Raw genomic sequence first — 17,309 nt, forward strand, 5'->3', positions numbered from 1 at the left:
GAAACTTGAAGGAGATACACAAAGCCTTTCAAATATTCCAGAGATATTCAGACAACAAAATGAAAATCTAATTGAGCTTTTGCCTTCTTCACCTCTATCCAAGAAAAGTAGTAGTAGTAAAACAAATGTTTACTAAGAGATCTGAGTTTTGCTATCATCCAATTAATCTGACAGCAAACCTTTTCGATCATCAAGAGAGAGGACAACATTTATCAGAAGATGAATTATCTACTGCTCTTGATACAATTATGGAAGTAGATAACAAGGTCCACGACATTGACAAAATAGGTATGATGACAGACATTGCCGAGTACAGCACAAAAGAAAAACTTTGGAACAAAGACATCATTTGGCATGCAGCAGAGAATATGTCTCCTCTCACATTGTGGAAGGTATACTGTGACACCTGGCTGTTGTCCAGGATGGCTCTAGGGATCCTAAGCTTTCCACCAACAGCAGCTTCTTGTAAACGGAGCTGGAAGGCTTTCAGCTCAATCAAGACAAAAAAGAGGAACAGACTAACAAATAAATGCATCGCTAAGCTTGTTTCTATTTCTCAAACTCTCTTGCATCTAGAGAATCGGTCAGAAGCACAATTAGTGAACCATCCGTTAGCGAAAGAGAATGTGATTCAAGTACTTCTGAATCATATTTGCCTCAATCTGCTTCTGAAATGGAACTAATAAGTAGTACCAGTGATTCTACAGACAGTGACAGTGAAACTGGAGGTACTGCGATGACCTCAGTGGAAGAGAGTTAAACTCTGTTGAAGTAGGTGAGTGGACAACCACAACATATCATGCACAGTTCTTTGGGTATACGAAACAGTTTTCAGTCCCTTTGTTTTTTCCTTAAAGTTAAACAAACAATGGAAGGGAAGTACATGCCATTGTGTATTGTCTTTACATTTTTACAACCATTCCAATAAAAATAAATTATTTCCACATAAAGCTTTGAATTTGTTTGAATATAACATTTAAACCACATTAAGTGTGCTGTATTTAATTTTATTTTCTTAATCAAATATTTCAATTCAAATACTTGTGGCTATTGGGACATAATATTAACATGGGGGTACTTTTTTAGTTTTGTTTACTAAATGTAAGTCAAATAAACATGCTATATCAGATCATACTCTATTTAGGGCATTGGAAAATTTTCCAGTTCAAAATTTTCCTGAAAACCAACATCTCTGCACAACACTGAGGCTCAATTAATCGAGTCTGCTCCAATGCACACTAATTAGCATGCACTGAAGTGGGCACTGGGCATGGTTACAGGTGCCCTTTGAAACTAACTGGCTCAGGGGCATGAGCTTTCAAAGGCAACCATCTACTTCATCAGACAGCTTTTACAGAGATTTAAAAAAATCGACTTAAACTCTAATAATAAATTAATTCCAAAGGCCTCTTAGGAAAATTTACTATTATAAAAGATCTTTATAAATGAAAATTATGAAGGTGGGGGCAACTGGGGAGGAGGGTGGTTGTTAACTTACCAGAGTTGATTCTGAACACAATTTTCTTTGCTTTAGATTTGCAAACACCAGTAAAGTTTAAGTTTATCTGATGAAAGGATGTTTTCTTCAAAGTCTGTAAATTATCTTGCTGCATTACTAAGCCAATAATATCTACAACTTGCTTCACTTTAAAGGTTCCTACTTGAGTTGGAGAAAATGAAAACATCACATCCTGGAAAAATAAACATTGCTATTTTACTAGAAATAAAGAGGTATTATAGATTTTTTTTATTGAAAAAGATGTGCATTCCTGATTCCTATTTATTTTTAGGGTCCTGTATGCACAACTACTACAACTATTACATATATGCTTCTAAATTAGAACAACTATTACATATAATTTAGCAAATACAAAATATAACTCTTAGATACTACTATACTTGAAGAATTGTACAAACTCAATTGTGTAGCAAAATATAGTTGTTCATTTCCTATAGTCAAAGACCTACTGAAATCATGAAAGAGCAATGCTCATAAAATCTACGAAAAATAACTTACTGAAAATAAAGTGCTGGCTCCCCAGAAGGACCTAGCAGTCCTCATGATGCTGAGGCCCAGCCACGCAACCCACCAGGGAGGCAAGGAGAATAGGGGCTGCCAGCATGAAGAAGAGCCCAAGATAGCTGTTGCCCCCACGCCTTGCCACTGATTGGTTGAGAGGGGTATCTGTCATGCAGCCCCAGCCCTCTCCATCAATCAGTGGTAAGGGGTGGGGATGCATGACAGACAGCCCTTGCAACCAGTCAGAAGCAAGAGGCAGTGCCAGCAAGGACCCTCAGCCAGAGGTGTGGGAGGCCCCACCATGATCAACCTGCAAAAATGGCAGCCAGCCCCACAACTGGGTAGACCTGCTATCAATAGTGCCCTCAAGTTACAGGTACACAGAAGTTAAAATTTCTCATGTATCTTTTAATATGCCTTAGTATTTCACTAAAGGAAAAATAGTCAAAAATATTTGTGATTTACTAGAATAAGCTAAAGGTAGGCCCTGATTCCATATAGGCTTAGGTAGGACTTGCTTTATACAAATAAGTAACATACCAAGTACCTACAGCTTTGTAGAATCAAGGGGAGGCTTTTTTTTTTCCTTTTTGAAAACTGATAATACCTGGCACTCTTTGGAAAGGGACAGAGCCAAATATATAAGCTCTATATATAAGCCTAAGCATAAATTTTCATCTTGTGTTGAAGAAAATAGGAAACCTCCCTTGAAAATAGCTAGCTAGTCAAGATTGAAAATATGTAATTTTTTTCCCCTAAATATTACTACTTTTGGGACAAATTACAGTTCCTGAATAAGCCACTGTAGAGTATAATGGTCTCCTTGTTTTTCAAATATAGTATTTATGGAAAATATATATTTTTACAATACCTTGTCACATTTTTCTTTTATTTTTCCTTTCCGAGGGCAAATCCTGAAGTGAGCAATTTTACGGAAACTGTATGTTACTGGAAGTGACTCTGATGCATTTTTGAGCGTGCACAGAATCTGTGTGTTTTCACCCATGAAACAGTCCATAAAATTAATAACTAGTCCTGGACTGAAAGTTAATATGACAGGAAGTCCTGAGCCAGTCAAAGCTAATTCCACACAATGAGAAAGATTCCCTGCACAACAGAGTGAAAAAGAAAAAAAGAAATATAAAATATTAACTTGTGAATTCAAGTCATATAGGAGTCTTAAACTACTGCAACCAAAGAATATGTAAATGTATAAAATATCATGACGTCCACATCTCATCCTTTTCTGCACTGTATTTCAGATGTTTAAGTATACACAAGCTTAATACGCAACTGAAATGCTTATTCATATAGATTAATACAAAATGGAGAACTTTTATTTATTAACATCAGGACGAAATGACATTCCAATGGAAATGAACACTAACCTTGGTAAGACCAAATGTTTTTTTTTTAAATCTCCTTTTTAATATAATTTAAATATACAATAAAAAAAAATAAATGCTCCTGGCTTTATGGGCATTCGTAATATAAATGATTCAATATTAATCCCCCTCCCTTCACCACAAAGATAGAATTCTGAAAGTCGAAGGTGGTTTTTTCCTTCACCTTGACTCATTCAGAATGTACATTAACTTAAGATATGGGTGTCTATAAAACAAGTAGAGATCCTCATTAAAAGTACTAATCTGAAGATGTGAATAATTAAAACATAAAGGGCTAGAGTATTATTTTACATATACATACACTATATTACTGATAACATACTTTTTCTGATTGACATATCTTCACCACTCAGTGACCGCAGAAAGCCATCTGTACTTCCTACGGTCTCAAATCTCAAAAATAGCGCATAATCCTGTCTTGATGGAGATTCTGCCAGTCCAGTGTCTCTCTTAAACTGCCTGTAAAATTAACAAATTTTAAATCAAATGCACATGATTATTAAGGAGCAATTTTCATCTCTTAATTTAGTTTCTCCTTTTACTGTTTGATATGGTTTACTCTTTTTTTACTACTACATTCTCTACTTTTCAGCAACTGCAATGGCAACTAATTTAAAAAGTACTGTATTTACCTGAATCCAAGACAACTTTGAATATAAGGTGACCTTCCCACCTCAATAATTAGATTTAATCCATGGAAAATTATAGATGTAGCAGCAGAAAGTGAGGGGCAAACCAAATGAGATGCCTGCCTCTTGAGTCCCTGCCCCTTGCTTTCCTGTGCCTACCCCCACCCCCGGTATCTGTCCACCCTGCCATTTGCCCCACCCTCCCATGTTACTCAGATGCTGCCTGCCCCTGATCCCATGTCTGTGCCTAACCTCCTAATACCTGCCCCTCATGCCCCTTGCTCTCCTGCCCCATGCACATGCCTAGCCCCTGCCACCCATAGCCTTCCCCAACCAGTGCCTGTCCCCCACCATCCACACGCACTCCCTGCCACTTTCTGCTGCTCTACTCTGCTTTGCTCTTGCTCCAAGAAAATCACCAGCAGTAGTGGCCCCAACCTGGCCCTGCCCTACCCAACCAGGGAGAAACAGCAACAGCAGTTTTGGGCCTGGCCAGGTCAGGGCTGAGGCCAGAGCAGAAGGTAAGGGAGGGTAGGCAACTGGGGAGCCATGGAGGCTGGCTGTAAGAAGGCAGGCAACATAGTTTCTCCCACACTCCCCCAGACACTTACCCCTTCCTTGCTGCATGAGCCAGCCTGGACCAGGGCACACAGTGGCTTAGCTGGGGCTGAAGTCAGAGCTGAGCCACTGCCTGCCCTGGGACAGTACTTGTATCCAAGATGAGGTTTTTTTCCCCACCATGTTGTTTGGGTAAAAATACTCATCTTGCATTTAAGCAAATACAACAGATTTCTTCCCTTCCTGTATATCACAGGCTCAATAGCACAGTTTCCCTACTTTAACAATAAGGCTAGTGACAGAAGTTACATGTAAAACAATTTAAGTGATCAGAAACTGGTTTAAACCTGTGACAGAACGTAAGTTCAGTGCACATAAACTAGCTTCAAAATGGCCGAAACTGATTTAAGATAAACCTGGTTGAATATAGTATCAAACTTAACTGCTTTGGGTCCAACCAGTTTATGCAACTTCTGTCCCAGACCCCTTCCTCGTTTAAGTTAAATCAAGAGTCCCCCAGCATGGCCAGGCCCCCAGAGGTAAGGGCATGGCCAGAGGCTTGGCCCCCGCAAGACAAAGGGAGCAGGGATAGCGTTTATTCTCCACCTCCCCGGGGACTGTGGCCCCTATCATCCATTCCCCCTCATCCCCAATCCACTGGCAGGGGAGGGAACATGGCCAGAGCCAGCTGGAATGGCCTCTGACATCCACTTGCTTCACCAGCAGCTGAGGCTGCATGGCTGAGCCCAGGCCAATGAGTGCTGCTGAAGGCAGAAGAAGAGGGGCCTACCCAGGCCGGACCGCTGGGTCTGGGTCCTTCCCAACAGGCTGCAGCTGGGGCTGGGGCCTCAGGGGCTGTGTGGCTCCCCGTGCCCAAGCCAGTTGGGACTATCATGGAGCCCCAGCCAGCTGGGTAAAGACCCACAGGGCAGCCCGTGGGGTTAGTGCCCTTACCAGCCCACTGCAGCTGTTTGACAGCCTAGCCCAGCAGCACAGACAGGGGCTGGCTAGGGAGCAGGGTTCCCAGGCCAGCTCAGAGACATCAGCAAGCCCCGAGCTTGGCAGCTGCCACCGCCATGTCCCCTGCCCTGTGCAGCACCTGGGGTTGTAGCCTCACAACCAGCAGTGGGCTGGCCAGGGCATGGGGCTGTTCTGCCTCACTCGCCTCCAGCTGCTGCAGCCATACCACATCGCTCTGGGTAGAGGGGCAGGAAGCTTCAGCCCGCAGCTTCTGCCCCAAGTGTGAAGCTAACTCCAGCTCCCGGACACCTTGGAAGGCAGAAGGCGTCCAAGTGGAAGGTGTCTGGGAACAGCAGATGGAGCTCCACACACAGGGCAGAAGTCACCAGGCTGAAGCTTCCCCCCACACAACCACCACCTCCCGAAGCAGCGCACCAATGACAGGAATGGGAGGGACAGTAACCACTGGGGAAAAGGGGAAGCTGGCTTGGCCTGGCAAAGCTGTATTTCTCTCCTCACCTCCAGCTGTAGCTCCTGCCACACCACACAGTGCAGCTCAGCACTGGGGGAGTTTTCTTCAGCCCAGCTGCTTCAGCCCAGCTCAGGCTATGGCAGCTGGAGGCAAGGGGGGCAGAACAGCCCCCTGACACAGCTGACCCACAGCTGCTTATGCAGCTGCAGTCCCAAGGGGCTGCACAGGGGAGGGGGTACAGCAGTGGCGGCTGCCAGGCTCAGGGCCCGCCAGTACCTCTGAGCTGGCCTGGGGAGCTCTTTCCCCAACCAGCCCCAGCCTGTGCTGCCAGATTGGGCTGTCACGCAGCCACAGTGGACTGGGAAGGGCCCTGATCCCACAGTCTGCCCTGTGGGGCCCTACCCAGCCAGCTGGGACTCCATGACAGCATCACCTGGCTTGGACATGGGGAGCTAGGAGCAGTCTGGCCACGCAGCCCCCACAGCCCCAGAAGAGGCTGCCCCAATGACTCTGCCCTCAGCTACACCCACAAGCCAGCTGGGTTTAGCCCTGCAACCCCAGCTGTAGCCACAGTCCCAGTCCTGGTTAGATAGCAGGGTCATGCCAGTGGTTCTGGCCAGGCCCTCCACTGCCCAAGCAAGAGCAGGAAGGAAAGCTGAGCGGACCCCAACTGGGGTCCTGTGACCAGAGACAGGGGAATTTAATCCCCACCCTCTGCCCCCTTTGCCTGAGGCACTGCTTCAGCCAGTGTCTGGGTTCGGGGACTAGCCTGGCAAGGGCTGCTTCCCCCCTACCCCTCCAGACGCAGCCTGGCTGGGGTCCCTACAGGCCAGGGTTGGGGTTTAAACCCTTCTACAATCATACTTAGCTCAGGGGGGCTAGCCACACCCCCCAGGTCAGCTTCCCTCCAGCCTTGCAACTGCTGCAAATGGAAGGGAGGGCCTGCTCTAGCACCCCCGGCTTCTAGCCTGAGCCACTACAAGCATGCACCTGCATTTGTAGAATTAAACATGAATGTCTGTGCACTCCAGCTTTTTGAATGCCTGTCCCTATCCTAAGAGTTAAAAAGAGGTGGACTGGAAAACACAGTTCCCTTTCCTCTTCCTGGCTTGAGGGAGCATTGTCCCACATAGTTTGACTTCCATTTAGGTAGGCTGTACCAAAAGCTTCAGTCTACTCATTTCAAGGAGATAAAGGCAACTACCCCAAAACTGTAAAGTATTATCTTGGGTTGGATACTTGCACAAATATTAAAGGATTTAAAGAAATAATACTAAAGATTAGTATTATAATAGCAAGAGTTTCCCCTTCAGCCACTCTTATGCAAGCCTAGATAAATTTGCTTTTAAAGTTGTACACATTACTAAACCACATAGGACTACTTTGGCATAGTAGTCTGCAATTCCCCAGTTTCCAAATACAACAGAAGACACAGACACATCCATTCTAACATAAGGCTGTAACAAGGTGATTAGTTGCATTAGTCTGAAGACAGGCAGAAGGCAGACCAAGCTGTTCTCCATCCCCACAAGGACTAACTAAGTTCGGAAACACGATCCTTCCTAGGCAGCAACCTACTTTGTCAGATGCCTAAGGGCCCTCAGATAGCTCAAGCAATCAGCAATAATGAGGGGAAGTTGACTGGCTGGATGAGGAAGTGATAGGTAGAGGACTTAGAGGGAGCTTGCATGGGGAGGGAGCATTCCTCCAAGGAGGAAGGCAAATTATAGGGTGAGAACTAGCCCTTGCTTGTGGGTGTTCATTTTGAATTGTTTTATATTTTCTGCTGAGCTCTCTGGTGCAGATTAACCCAGGGTTTTGAAGCTTGTGTTCCTGGGCCCAGAGACAGATTATGTTGCTAGGACCAGGTTAAAGGTGTGTTTATTTTGGATTGCATATGCTTTTGGCTGAGCCCTGTGGAGCAGAAAAACCCAAGGCATGATAGACTGTGTTTCTGGAACCAAATTAAAGGAGTGAGTTAAAGAGTTCAAGGACTGATTTGAGCTGGGTGATGCTAAGCTAACCCAGACCCTGCTACAGCATATGATGAAGGTGTTGCCTATGAAACCTCATGCCTCTCTGAACCATGTAGTCTCTAAGCATCCACACTCTCCCACCTTCTAGCACAAATATGCAAAAAATTTTGCATAAACCAGGTGAGACCTCTGTTGTTTCAGAACAGCAAGTTCACACTTTTTTAGTAAAATGAAATGTCTATTCTAAATGAAGCTACCAAACTTAAAATTGAGTCTCTTAATCATTTTCATATATTCAGTAAGAGAATCAGTTCCCTTGAAGAACTTAATAGCTGCCATTTTGTACAGAAACAGATAACAAAATCCAACATTCTAGCTGCAGAAAGATATCAGAGAATTATTAAACATTCTATAGCTGAAAACATAATCCTGTTGCTATATCCGAAAGACAAACTCCTGCAAAACATGAAAATAAAGGCTGGCTTGCACAGGGCAGATATGTAGAATTAGGGTGACTGTCCATCTTGGTTGGAAATATGGGACATCTGGGACACTGTCCCCCACCCGCTTCCTCCCAAGGCAGCAGCACGCTGTAGGGAGAGGCAGAGGTGGAGTGGCATGCTGCCACCTTCCAGGGAGGCCGTGCTGCTTCCCTCCCCTGCCAGCCCACACCCCACACCTGGAGGCAAGCTCCAAAATCTGAGACTGTCTTGGGAAAAAATGAGACAGATGGTCACCCTATGTAGAATACTATATCATTAACTGTTGTCATGAACTATAGAATCAATGGAGGAATGTAGCAGGAAGTACTAGCTTGTATATAAGGAACCTCCTTAATTTAAGAACTTTTCTGGTTGAGAAACTGGGAATAGACAGTGAAAAGGGGATTATATTCTTGTCCCTAAAGTAATTTGCTGAAGATTCTCAGTAAAACTTCCAGCCTGAAAAAGTTATTTACATATGCTGAAGTAAAAAAAGCATGGCTTGAATCACACCCCTTTGCCTTGACTGATCTGCAACTACCTTAAGGGGTTAATTAAATAGCAATTAGTAGGTTTTATCTGGCAACTATGATATGATTAGCTACCTTATTCATGAAACAAAAGCACAAAAATTATTGAAGTAATTAAGTTTACGTTCTATATATAAAAAATAAGTATTATAAAAAGCTAGAATTGATCTGTGATACTGAAAGAAATAATTCTGTGATGTCCAAAATTATATTTGATACATCTAACAGTTGCTGATAGATTTGCTACTATTAATTTGCTATGCCTTTAATTATGTCAATCTCTTAATGTTGCACTATGTACTTACTTTGGACTAAAATACAGCGTAATCACAGTTTTTTGATAAGGCTGCAAGGTTCCTTGATTGGGAATGCAGGAGATTAAACTGCAAACATCTAGTTCTCTTGTTCTATCTAAGAAGTTTATGTCTTGTAAAACAGCATCTGTACTTTTCTGAATATCGGTGCCCTGTAAGATAACACCAAAATATGAAATGTCGTTAACAGTCAGTTTCATCTGGGGTTCTCTCACAACAACAAGAGATCAAAAAAGAAAATGTTCAACTGAAAATGTAATCATATTAATAACTGTGAGCCCTGAGGGCTGAACACTGTGAGCCCTTCACCTTCTTTAACAAAGGAAATCTTAGTGATCTCCCTGTAAATTAGGTCAAACACACTAGATCATGCAACAAATTATAACACTTATATAAATGAAATTACAGTCACTGAAGTTATTATCTGTTGCTTTGATTAACAGTGACTAAAACTTTTAATCCCGAAGTAATATTATAGCAGCAGTCCTGTTGTTTGGTCTCATCTTTCAGCAGCTGTACTGACCAGGAAAAGTGTGAATACTAGAATATAAAAATACATAGAGAAGATAAGGGAAAAAAGCAAAATCTTTATGCTGAAATGACACAGCACTATTTCCTTACCATCTCTCCTCCAACAGCATCATCTTCCAGCACTGCAACCCAGTTTATGGTCTCTGGGCTTTTATTGCATAGAACTACTTCTTCAGTCTTGGAAGATCCAAAATAGACAGATCCAAAATTAATACATTCCAAAATATTTCCATGAGATGCACTTAATAGTTCAAGAATTTGTTCAACCACAGTAGCTTCAATCCTTAACTTTGTGCTACCATGATCCTGTAATTCCACTCTGTTGAAAGTAGCAAAACAAAAATAAATGATGTGCATGTAATATTTATACAAGAATAATCCATTAATTTCATTGGATCTTTAGGTACCATACTCAAATCAGAAATTATATCAGAAACTAGCCAATTGCCTGTCAAGAATGACGGCGGGGGGGAGGGGAAAAAGGGGGAGGGAGAGGGCTGGGATGGAGTGCCACCACCTAACACCGCATGCTGCTGCTGTTCTGCCTCTTCAGGGACTGAGGTGGGGGAACTAAGGCCAGTGCTGCAGGCCTCAGCTCCCCCACCCTCTGTCCAGTCCTCAGCATGGCTTCAGAATCATGGCGGTAACCCCCCATGCTTGGAGCACTCTGATTGGCTGTTTTCATCAACCAATCAGAGTGCAAATAAAGCGTTACAGACAGACAGACAGACAGACAGACAGACAGAGACTTAGGCTTTTCTAATATTAGAATTAAACTAAACAGAAGGCTTACAACATATAAACTAATTAAACCATCACAAAAATACAGTTCAAAGTAAGTCTTACTCCCAGAAGGTATTTCTCTATAAAGCCAAAATGAAATATTGTATGGGGCACTAAAGTCTTTCTGAGCAATACTGACACTTAAAAGGAGTTAGTGGCATTCCTTTTCACTAAACACATACGTACTTAGACCCCTCTAAAAATCTGTTTGTCTCTACCTACAGAAGCCAGGAAACCCCTTCAAGGAGTGCCCCTCTGCAAGACATTGGACAAGTCCTCCAACAATAATGTTTTTCTGTGTAAGCATAACACTATTTTTCCCTCTTACGTACCATGGTGAGCAAGATCCCCAACCTGTAGTTAGAAAAAATAATTACCTTTTGTTACTATTTACAGTGAGAAACTGGAGGTTACTAACTATATGGTAAATGAAATACTTCAAGATGTTATATGTCTGCACCCTGTCCATATGAGTTCATCATATTTTCACCAGTAGTATCCATTATGGATACCAGTAGTACCTATTATGGGTCAGGCTTATACTTAGCATCACTTTGCCCTCCAAGTCAAAGAAAAATGTTGATCAACCCAAAACAACACTTGGTTTCTTCAGAAAACTCCAAGCTGTGACTTCAGGAATCCATACACACAGAAAGAATCAGCTATTGAAAACTTAGTAACTTATTTCATTTATGTGAATCCCACTTACTGTATTTAGCTAAAAATTTGGTACTTAGGCAATTGACACAAGGAGGTCAGCAAGAGAAAGAGTGCACCTATATGCCCAGCTAGTATGTAGCAATAAACTCCAGTGCAGTTCACACTGGAGTCAGCTGCTCCCTAGCACAGTGTCTTCACATGTACCTAAGACTGCAACTATTTGAGCTGGGGTAGAGCAGCCACAGGCTGGCAGGAGGCCCAGGGTATCAGTCCCAGGATCCAGGTGGCAGTGTCAGGTGACAGAGGTGCTGGCTAGGTCATGAGGTGCTGGCTGGGACATGAGGGTGAAGCCCCAACACTGTAGCACCCTCATGTTCCAGCCAGTCCCATTCATTGTCTACGTGTGTGACTGCCAGGTTTCGATTACCCACTCTTGGGTGGTTCTAGCCCTGTAGGTAGATGTCACACACCTGTTGGGATCTTGTTGGTGTCGGAGCAGTTCTGTTTTCCCCGTGCCCCCAACCCCTTTCTTGCCCACCACAACTTGATGTTCCTCAGTGTCAAGGGCCAGTTCGCGGTACACTCCGTGGCCCAGGATCCCTCGACGGTCACTTCACAGGGCTCCGCCATCCCTGCACCCCAGCCTCACGCCACCTTTAGTGCGTCCTTCCTCCGTTGGTCCTTGTTCTCCAGCCATGGAATGACACCCACCGGTCTACCCCTAAGTGGCCATCACCCCTGTTGTGGTGCCCACCAGCAAGCTCAGCTCACGGCCCTCCTAGCCTACTCCCCGCCCGGCACAGAACAGGACTTCCTGCACAGACTCTGGCCTCACCGAGACCCCATCAACCTTACTTTATAAGGACATTGCCCCAGTTCTGCCCCCTTCAGCCAGGGCTACCCAACAACTCAAACCTCAAAAGGAAAAGCGAACTACTCAGCTCCTCAACTTATTGAGCAGCCTATTCTGAACACTTTTCAGTTCCCTTCTGGCCCGTTCTTGGCCCCTTGCTTTCCCGGTCCTTCCTCCGGCTCACTACCTCGTAGCTTGGCGGCGATGCCCCGGCTGTACCCCTTTGGGGCTCTCCTGGGGTCTCTCCTGCCTAGTGCGGCCGCTTCTGCGCGCCATTGCTCCAGCACCCCACCTGTGGGTCGTGCTGCCCTCCGGTTTTCGGTCTGTCGCGTCCTCCGTAGCCATGCCTTCAGCACCCTCGATGTCTGGGGCAGCTTCCAGCTTCGGGGTCCGTTCTTGCTCCGTTGGAGCCTCTGCCTGCTCTCCTGCTGCCACGCTGTTAACAGCCACCATCACCGCTTCCCTCGTCAGCAGGGCTTGGCATTGCTTCTCGCTGGAGCTATCCGCCCCCTCTGCAGCTGCAACCATCGTTTTTAACGCCGCCGGCTGGTGTTCCTCCATGACGTCACCAGCTCGGCGTAACCTGATAAACAGGCAGCTAATGAGCCACGCGGGCTCCTCCCTCCGCCTCGTGCGCCTGTCATCGGGAGCTGCAGGTGAGTCCCGTTTATTGTTCGGCTCCCCGGGACAGTGTGCATTGAGACAACGTAAATGACTCCACCATAGGATAGTACATGTCCCAGACAGTACTATTCTGTGGCAGAGTTCATTAAATTTACTCTGCCCTCATAGAGGCACATGTGTAGATGGTGATGCTTTACTGAGGAGCTAATTGGTCAACTCTATAGTAAAGCACACATGTAGATGCATCTAAGGATTATAAAACTGTTCTCCATATATGTGTATCTGATCTTGATGCTGTCACCAAAAAGTCATTATTTTTAATATGTGCACTGAGGACAATGGAGCTTTTTACAAATCTTTATTATTGAAACTCTACTAAAATAGGCTGCTGAGAAATCCTAGGCTCTGAGTTCTTATTTGTGTTGAAGCATCCAATTTGTTAAGCACATGCTGTTCTAAAACAATCCCTTGACCAGTTTGACAGCCTCTGAGCTAAAACTATTCTACCCTTAAAGTTGCTACCCTATAAAAAGAGCTTAGAGCAGTGATGACCAAGATGCAGCCTGTGGGCCAGATCCAGACCACACAGCTGTTTCACCCATGGGTCTCACCATGTGTCCATAAATTTGTTGGTGTGGGAGAGGGAGCAGCCAGCACCTGCCCCTTCTCCCTAGCTCTCTGCACCTTCCCCAGACCAGTGATCCTTGTTTTAGAAAGGCATGGGATACAGTAGCTGCTCCACATCCCTTAGTCCTGGGGAAACTACAGCAACTGGCCAAAGGTGATCTAAAAGCTGCTTTTCCCAGCATGTTCAAAGCCAGGACCCCAGACTTATAAATCGTTGCCCCCATTGCCCAGTTAGGCAGCAGGAGTGGCAACACGAAGCTGGGGCTTGAGGAAACCAGCTTAGGGAGAGACTCTTCCTGAGACTACGTCCCACCCCTAATAATTTTGAAATCACCAGCCCTGGTGCCTATCTGGGTGGCAATATGAAGTCTGGGACATAGGAAAGCAAGCTTGGGGAGAGCTTCCCTAAACCTAGTGCCCAGCAATGCAAAATCACAGAGCTGCCATCCAGCTGGCAGTTCCCAGTTTGAGGAAGAGGCTGAGGAGCAGCGACTGCTGCTCTCTTCCTCTCCTTGACTGGTCCAAGAGGGGAGAAGCAGCAAAGCAAAACCCCAACCCAGTCTCTAAACTGGGCAGTCCCAAGTTTGGGGAAGAGTCAGGGAGCAAAGGGTGTTGCTTCCCTCCCCTCTCACACCAGACTGGTAGGGGAGCATGCAGGCAGTCACTTTTTAAACAAGTTCTTTCACAAAGAAGATCTTCCAGGTTGCCACTGGGAGAGTTTCTAATGGGAGAGCAGAAATTTTTCTGGTAAAAGTATAACACCTGTACGTGGCCACTAAGACTGCTTCAGCTCCATACCATTGGGTCGTCAGAAAGAACAAACTTGTGAATGAAGCCTCCTGCTCTTTATACCTTAGGGAAGAGGAGATCAAGGCCATGCAGCACATAGTAGACACTGTTGGTAAAAACGTTACAAACTCCTAGGCAGAGAGTGAATGTGCACTATGAATGGGAACAATGGGACCAGAAGTAGAACAGGACATTTTTGCTCTAACCAAGCATTATCATTTAAGCAACTTTTTATGACTCTAGATATGTAGCTTTGGAAGGAACTTCTGAGTTCATCAAGTCAACTTTCCTGCTATTGCAGGTACCATATCATAAAATTCCTGTATTGACAAAGAAACCATTAATAAAGGAAAGAGCTACAAGAAGTGTTATTTAAACATATTTTTGTTTTGAAAGATTCTGCCAGGGAATTTCTGCCAGAGAGATTCCCTGCACTTAAAGCAGGAAATACCAGTGGAACCTATAACAACTTTCAGGTCAATTTTTTAATACTGTGCATACACCATTCATTAACTGTAGCATTCAAAAGAAAAAGGCAAGTCCCCCAACCACCTCAACTGGGAAAGAGAAACTGAGGTTTCAGGATATACATATCCCTGGACAGCAAAATGCTTGGCTTGATGATATAGAAGCCTTCCCTGCCTTTACTGTTTAAAAAGATTCTACAGCAGTGTGGCAAGGCATATTATTTATACAACATTCCTATGTGGAGGTAATTTCATTAGTGAAATCAGTAATGAAAAAGACAGGACTGAACACAATAACTCATGTGTAAGAACTAAATTTCTTCTAATGTATTGTTTTAGCTATTTTGCATTTGAATGAGCATAGCTATATTGAAGAGATTTTATAATTAATACAAGACACCAAAAGAAAATGCAGACATTCAGACTTCATGCTGTTGTACTCTGCACTTACATTGCCTCTTCTCTGATGATTCTGGGTATGTCTGTGCAGATATCCACTTTAACCAACTGCACTGCTTTGGGTTCCACCACTCCACTGGTAGGTAGAATGTTAAGAGGGGCGCTTCCAGTGTACATTATTTTAAATGTACCTACGAGAAATTCAATGTTTTAAATTACACTGTGCACATAATGGAAGATCAGATAACACTCTATACACAGAATAATCCAAAAGCATGATGGAGAGCTTCATAAACAGTAAACTGCACAAACTAATTTAAACAATGATTTTACTTCTACAAAAGCAAAGGTAACATTTCAAAAAATATGAATACAAGATTCAAGATACATGCTTTTCTGGTCTTCTTTAAATACTCATGCCCAATGCTGTTGTGCAAACTTATAATTTTAACAGATCTGGTCCTGACATGCCAAACCAAAATGATCATAAAACAGTTAAATAGATGCTAGTGAAATTTTGTAAATCATGTAAATTCAAGAAACACAACTCTAGGCCACAGAAGTAGTCTAAGAGCTAAGAACACAACCAAATATATAGTTATTGTCTCCTTACATAAAACTGATAGTTTTCACAACTGTGTTTGTATGCAGTACAGTTTACCACGGGAGTGAATAATCTTATCCTACATGTAGGATATATTTTCAAAAATTAAAAACAAATTTGAATAACAGTATCAATGAATGATTTTGTTCCATATACCAGCAACGTATTGTCTGCTGGTATCCCACACATATCAATTTTTTTAATTCACTATCTATAAAAGCATGTACTATAGACAACATATAAGTTTTCAAATTATATAATATACGATCTTTAACAAGACGCAGGACCAAAAAAATCTTAAGTACTCAGGCTGTATGAGAATTAAATGCCTATTTTTAAAAGAAGTCACATCTACACTCTCAGTCAGAGGCTAATATGGAGCTCCTCCAGCCAGCATAACTATAATATATATATGCTATCCCTCAATGATACTTGTAGGGAACCCTGAGGCTCCCCGCATACAAAATCACAGATTCAATAGTTCCACCCTGGCCTGTCCTCATTATTACCCTGTGTACCAGCCACTTCTGTACACCCAATCCTGCATCAATAGGTTACTCTGCAAGACTTCCGTATGGAATTTCAGTGATGCAGAAGATTATACACGGTTATAGAAAACACCTGAGATTCATTCCAGGCTCACACATGAGATAGCCTGTGTTATCTTAAGTGTCCATGCCCTTTAGAAGGTTCCTTCCAAGGAATTCAAAGACCCAAGACTCGTGTTCAGAGAAACCAAATCTGTCAGTCTATGGTCTTAAGACGCATGACAACTAGGTCTCAAATTGGAACAAAGAGAGATGTCCTGCTTATTATTCTGTGGTACAGGACTGTCTCAAGGCCCCCAACCCAATAAGTTTAGCCTCTTCAGTCCTTTAACTGGATAGAGAACAATCTTTGTCTTGAGAACACCTTGGGATGATAGGAAGTTACCAAAGGTAATAAAGCAAAGATATATGACTACTGAAAAGAGAATCCATTCAATGTATTTCCACTATCTTTCTTAGCCTGAACCCAAAGTAGAGCAACACTACAACTGTTTCTTTGGACAATGAGAAGTCCTAGATCTGTCCAAAGTTTGGCATGAGCTCTCATCCTCTGAACCCTTCCAGTTTTTTCCAACTGACCTTAAGGACTTGGGGCTTTATTCAGAACCAGTAACTATGACTGGTAGGGCTGTGTGAAACTTCAGTCACTAATTAGATTTGGAAGAGATTCAGTCCCATTTGGCAGCTAAATCTCCGAATCAAATCAAGAGACCCATTAATCTCTCTGTAACCTCCCATGCCTTTCCCCTAGGTGTTGCATATAGGGGTTCCTCTCTGACCTCGCTGTTGCTTTTGGGAAGGAACAGTTTGGTAAGTAGGGTGATTTCGAGTTGGTCCCCCAGGGGCTCTCGGAATTTTATGGCCATAGGATAGGGACGGTGTTCTTATCCCGAGTGCTTCCTACTGCCCCCTTTTCCTTTGTCTGTATGTCATCCTGCTTCGGTGCCATTCTGTCCCCCAGCGTGTCGCCCTATTCCCAGGCTTGGTACTTGCCATCAGTCAGCCATGTCTGGATTCTTGCACCGCTTGGTCCTGCCAGACTCAAGTCTTTGCTGCAGACTTCTGTTGTCCATGGCA

At 43.7% G+C, this 17,309-nt stretch overlaps 1 protein-coding gene across 1 annotated transcript in view; it reads right to left on the reverse strand.

The window, feature by feature from the left end:
* The window catches only part of LOC109302303 (cilia- and flagella-associated protein 47-like), a 354,798-nt gene that overhangs the window by 316,516 nt on the left and 20,973 nt on the right, over positions 1 to 17,309 (reverse strand). The window contains exons 4-9 of the mRNA XM_019523865.1: positions 15,133 to 15,271; positions 9,969 to 10,197; positions 9,339 to 9,499; positions 3,749 to 3,885; positions 2,892 to 3,127; positions 1,499 to 1,691 (exon numbers count right to left, since the gene is read on the reverse strand). Coding sequence (XP_019379410.1) covers positions 1,499 to 1,691; positions 2,892 to 3,127; positions 3,749 to 3,885; positions 9,339 to 9,499; positions 9,969 to 10,197; positions 15,133 to 15,271 — 1,095 coding nt within the window. The remainder of the gene's footprint in view (positions 1 to 1,498; positions 1,692 to 2,891; positions 3,128 to 3,748; positions 3,886 to 9,338; positions 9,500 to 9,968; positions 10,198 to 15,132; positions 15,272 to 17,309) is intronic.

This window comes from Gavialis gangeticus, unplaced genomic scaffold, assembly GCF_001723915.1.
Source record: "Gavialis gangeticus isolate Ggan-Ray unplaced genomic scaffold, GavGan_comp1, whole genome shotgun sequence".
Lineage (NCBI taxonomy): Eukaryota > Metazoa > Chordata > Crocodylia > Gavialidae > Gavialis > Gavialis gangeticus.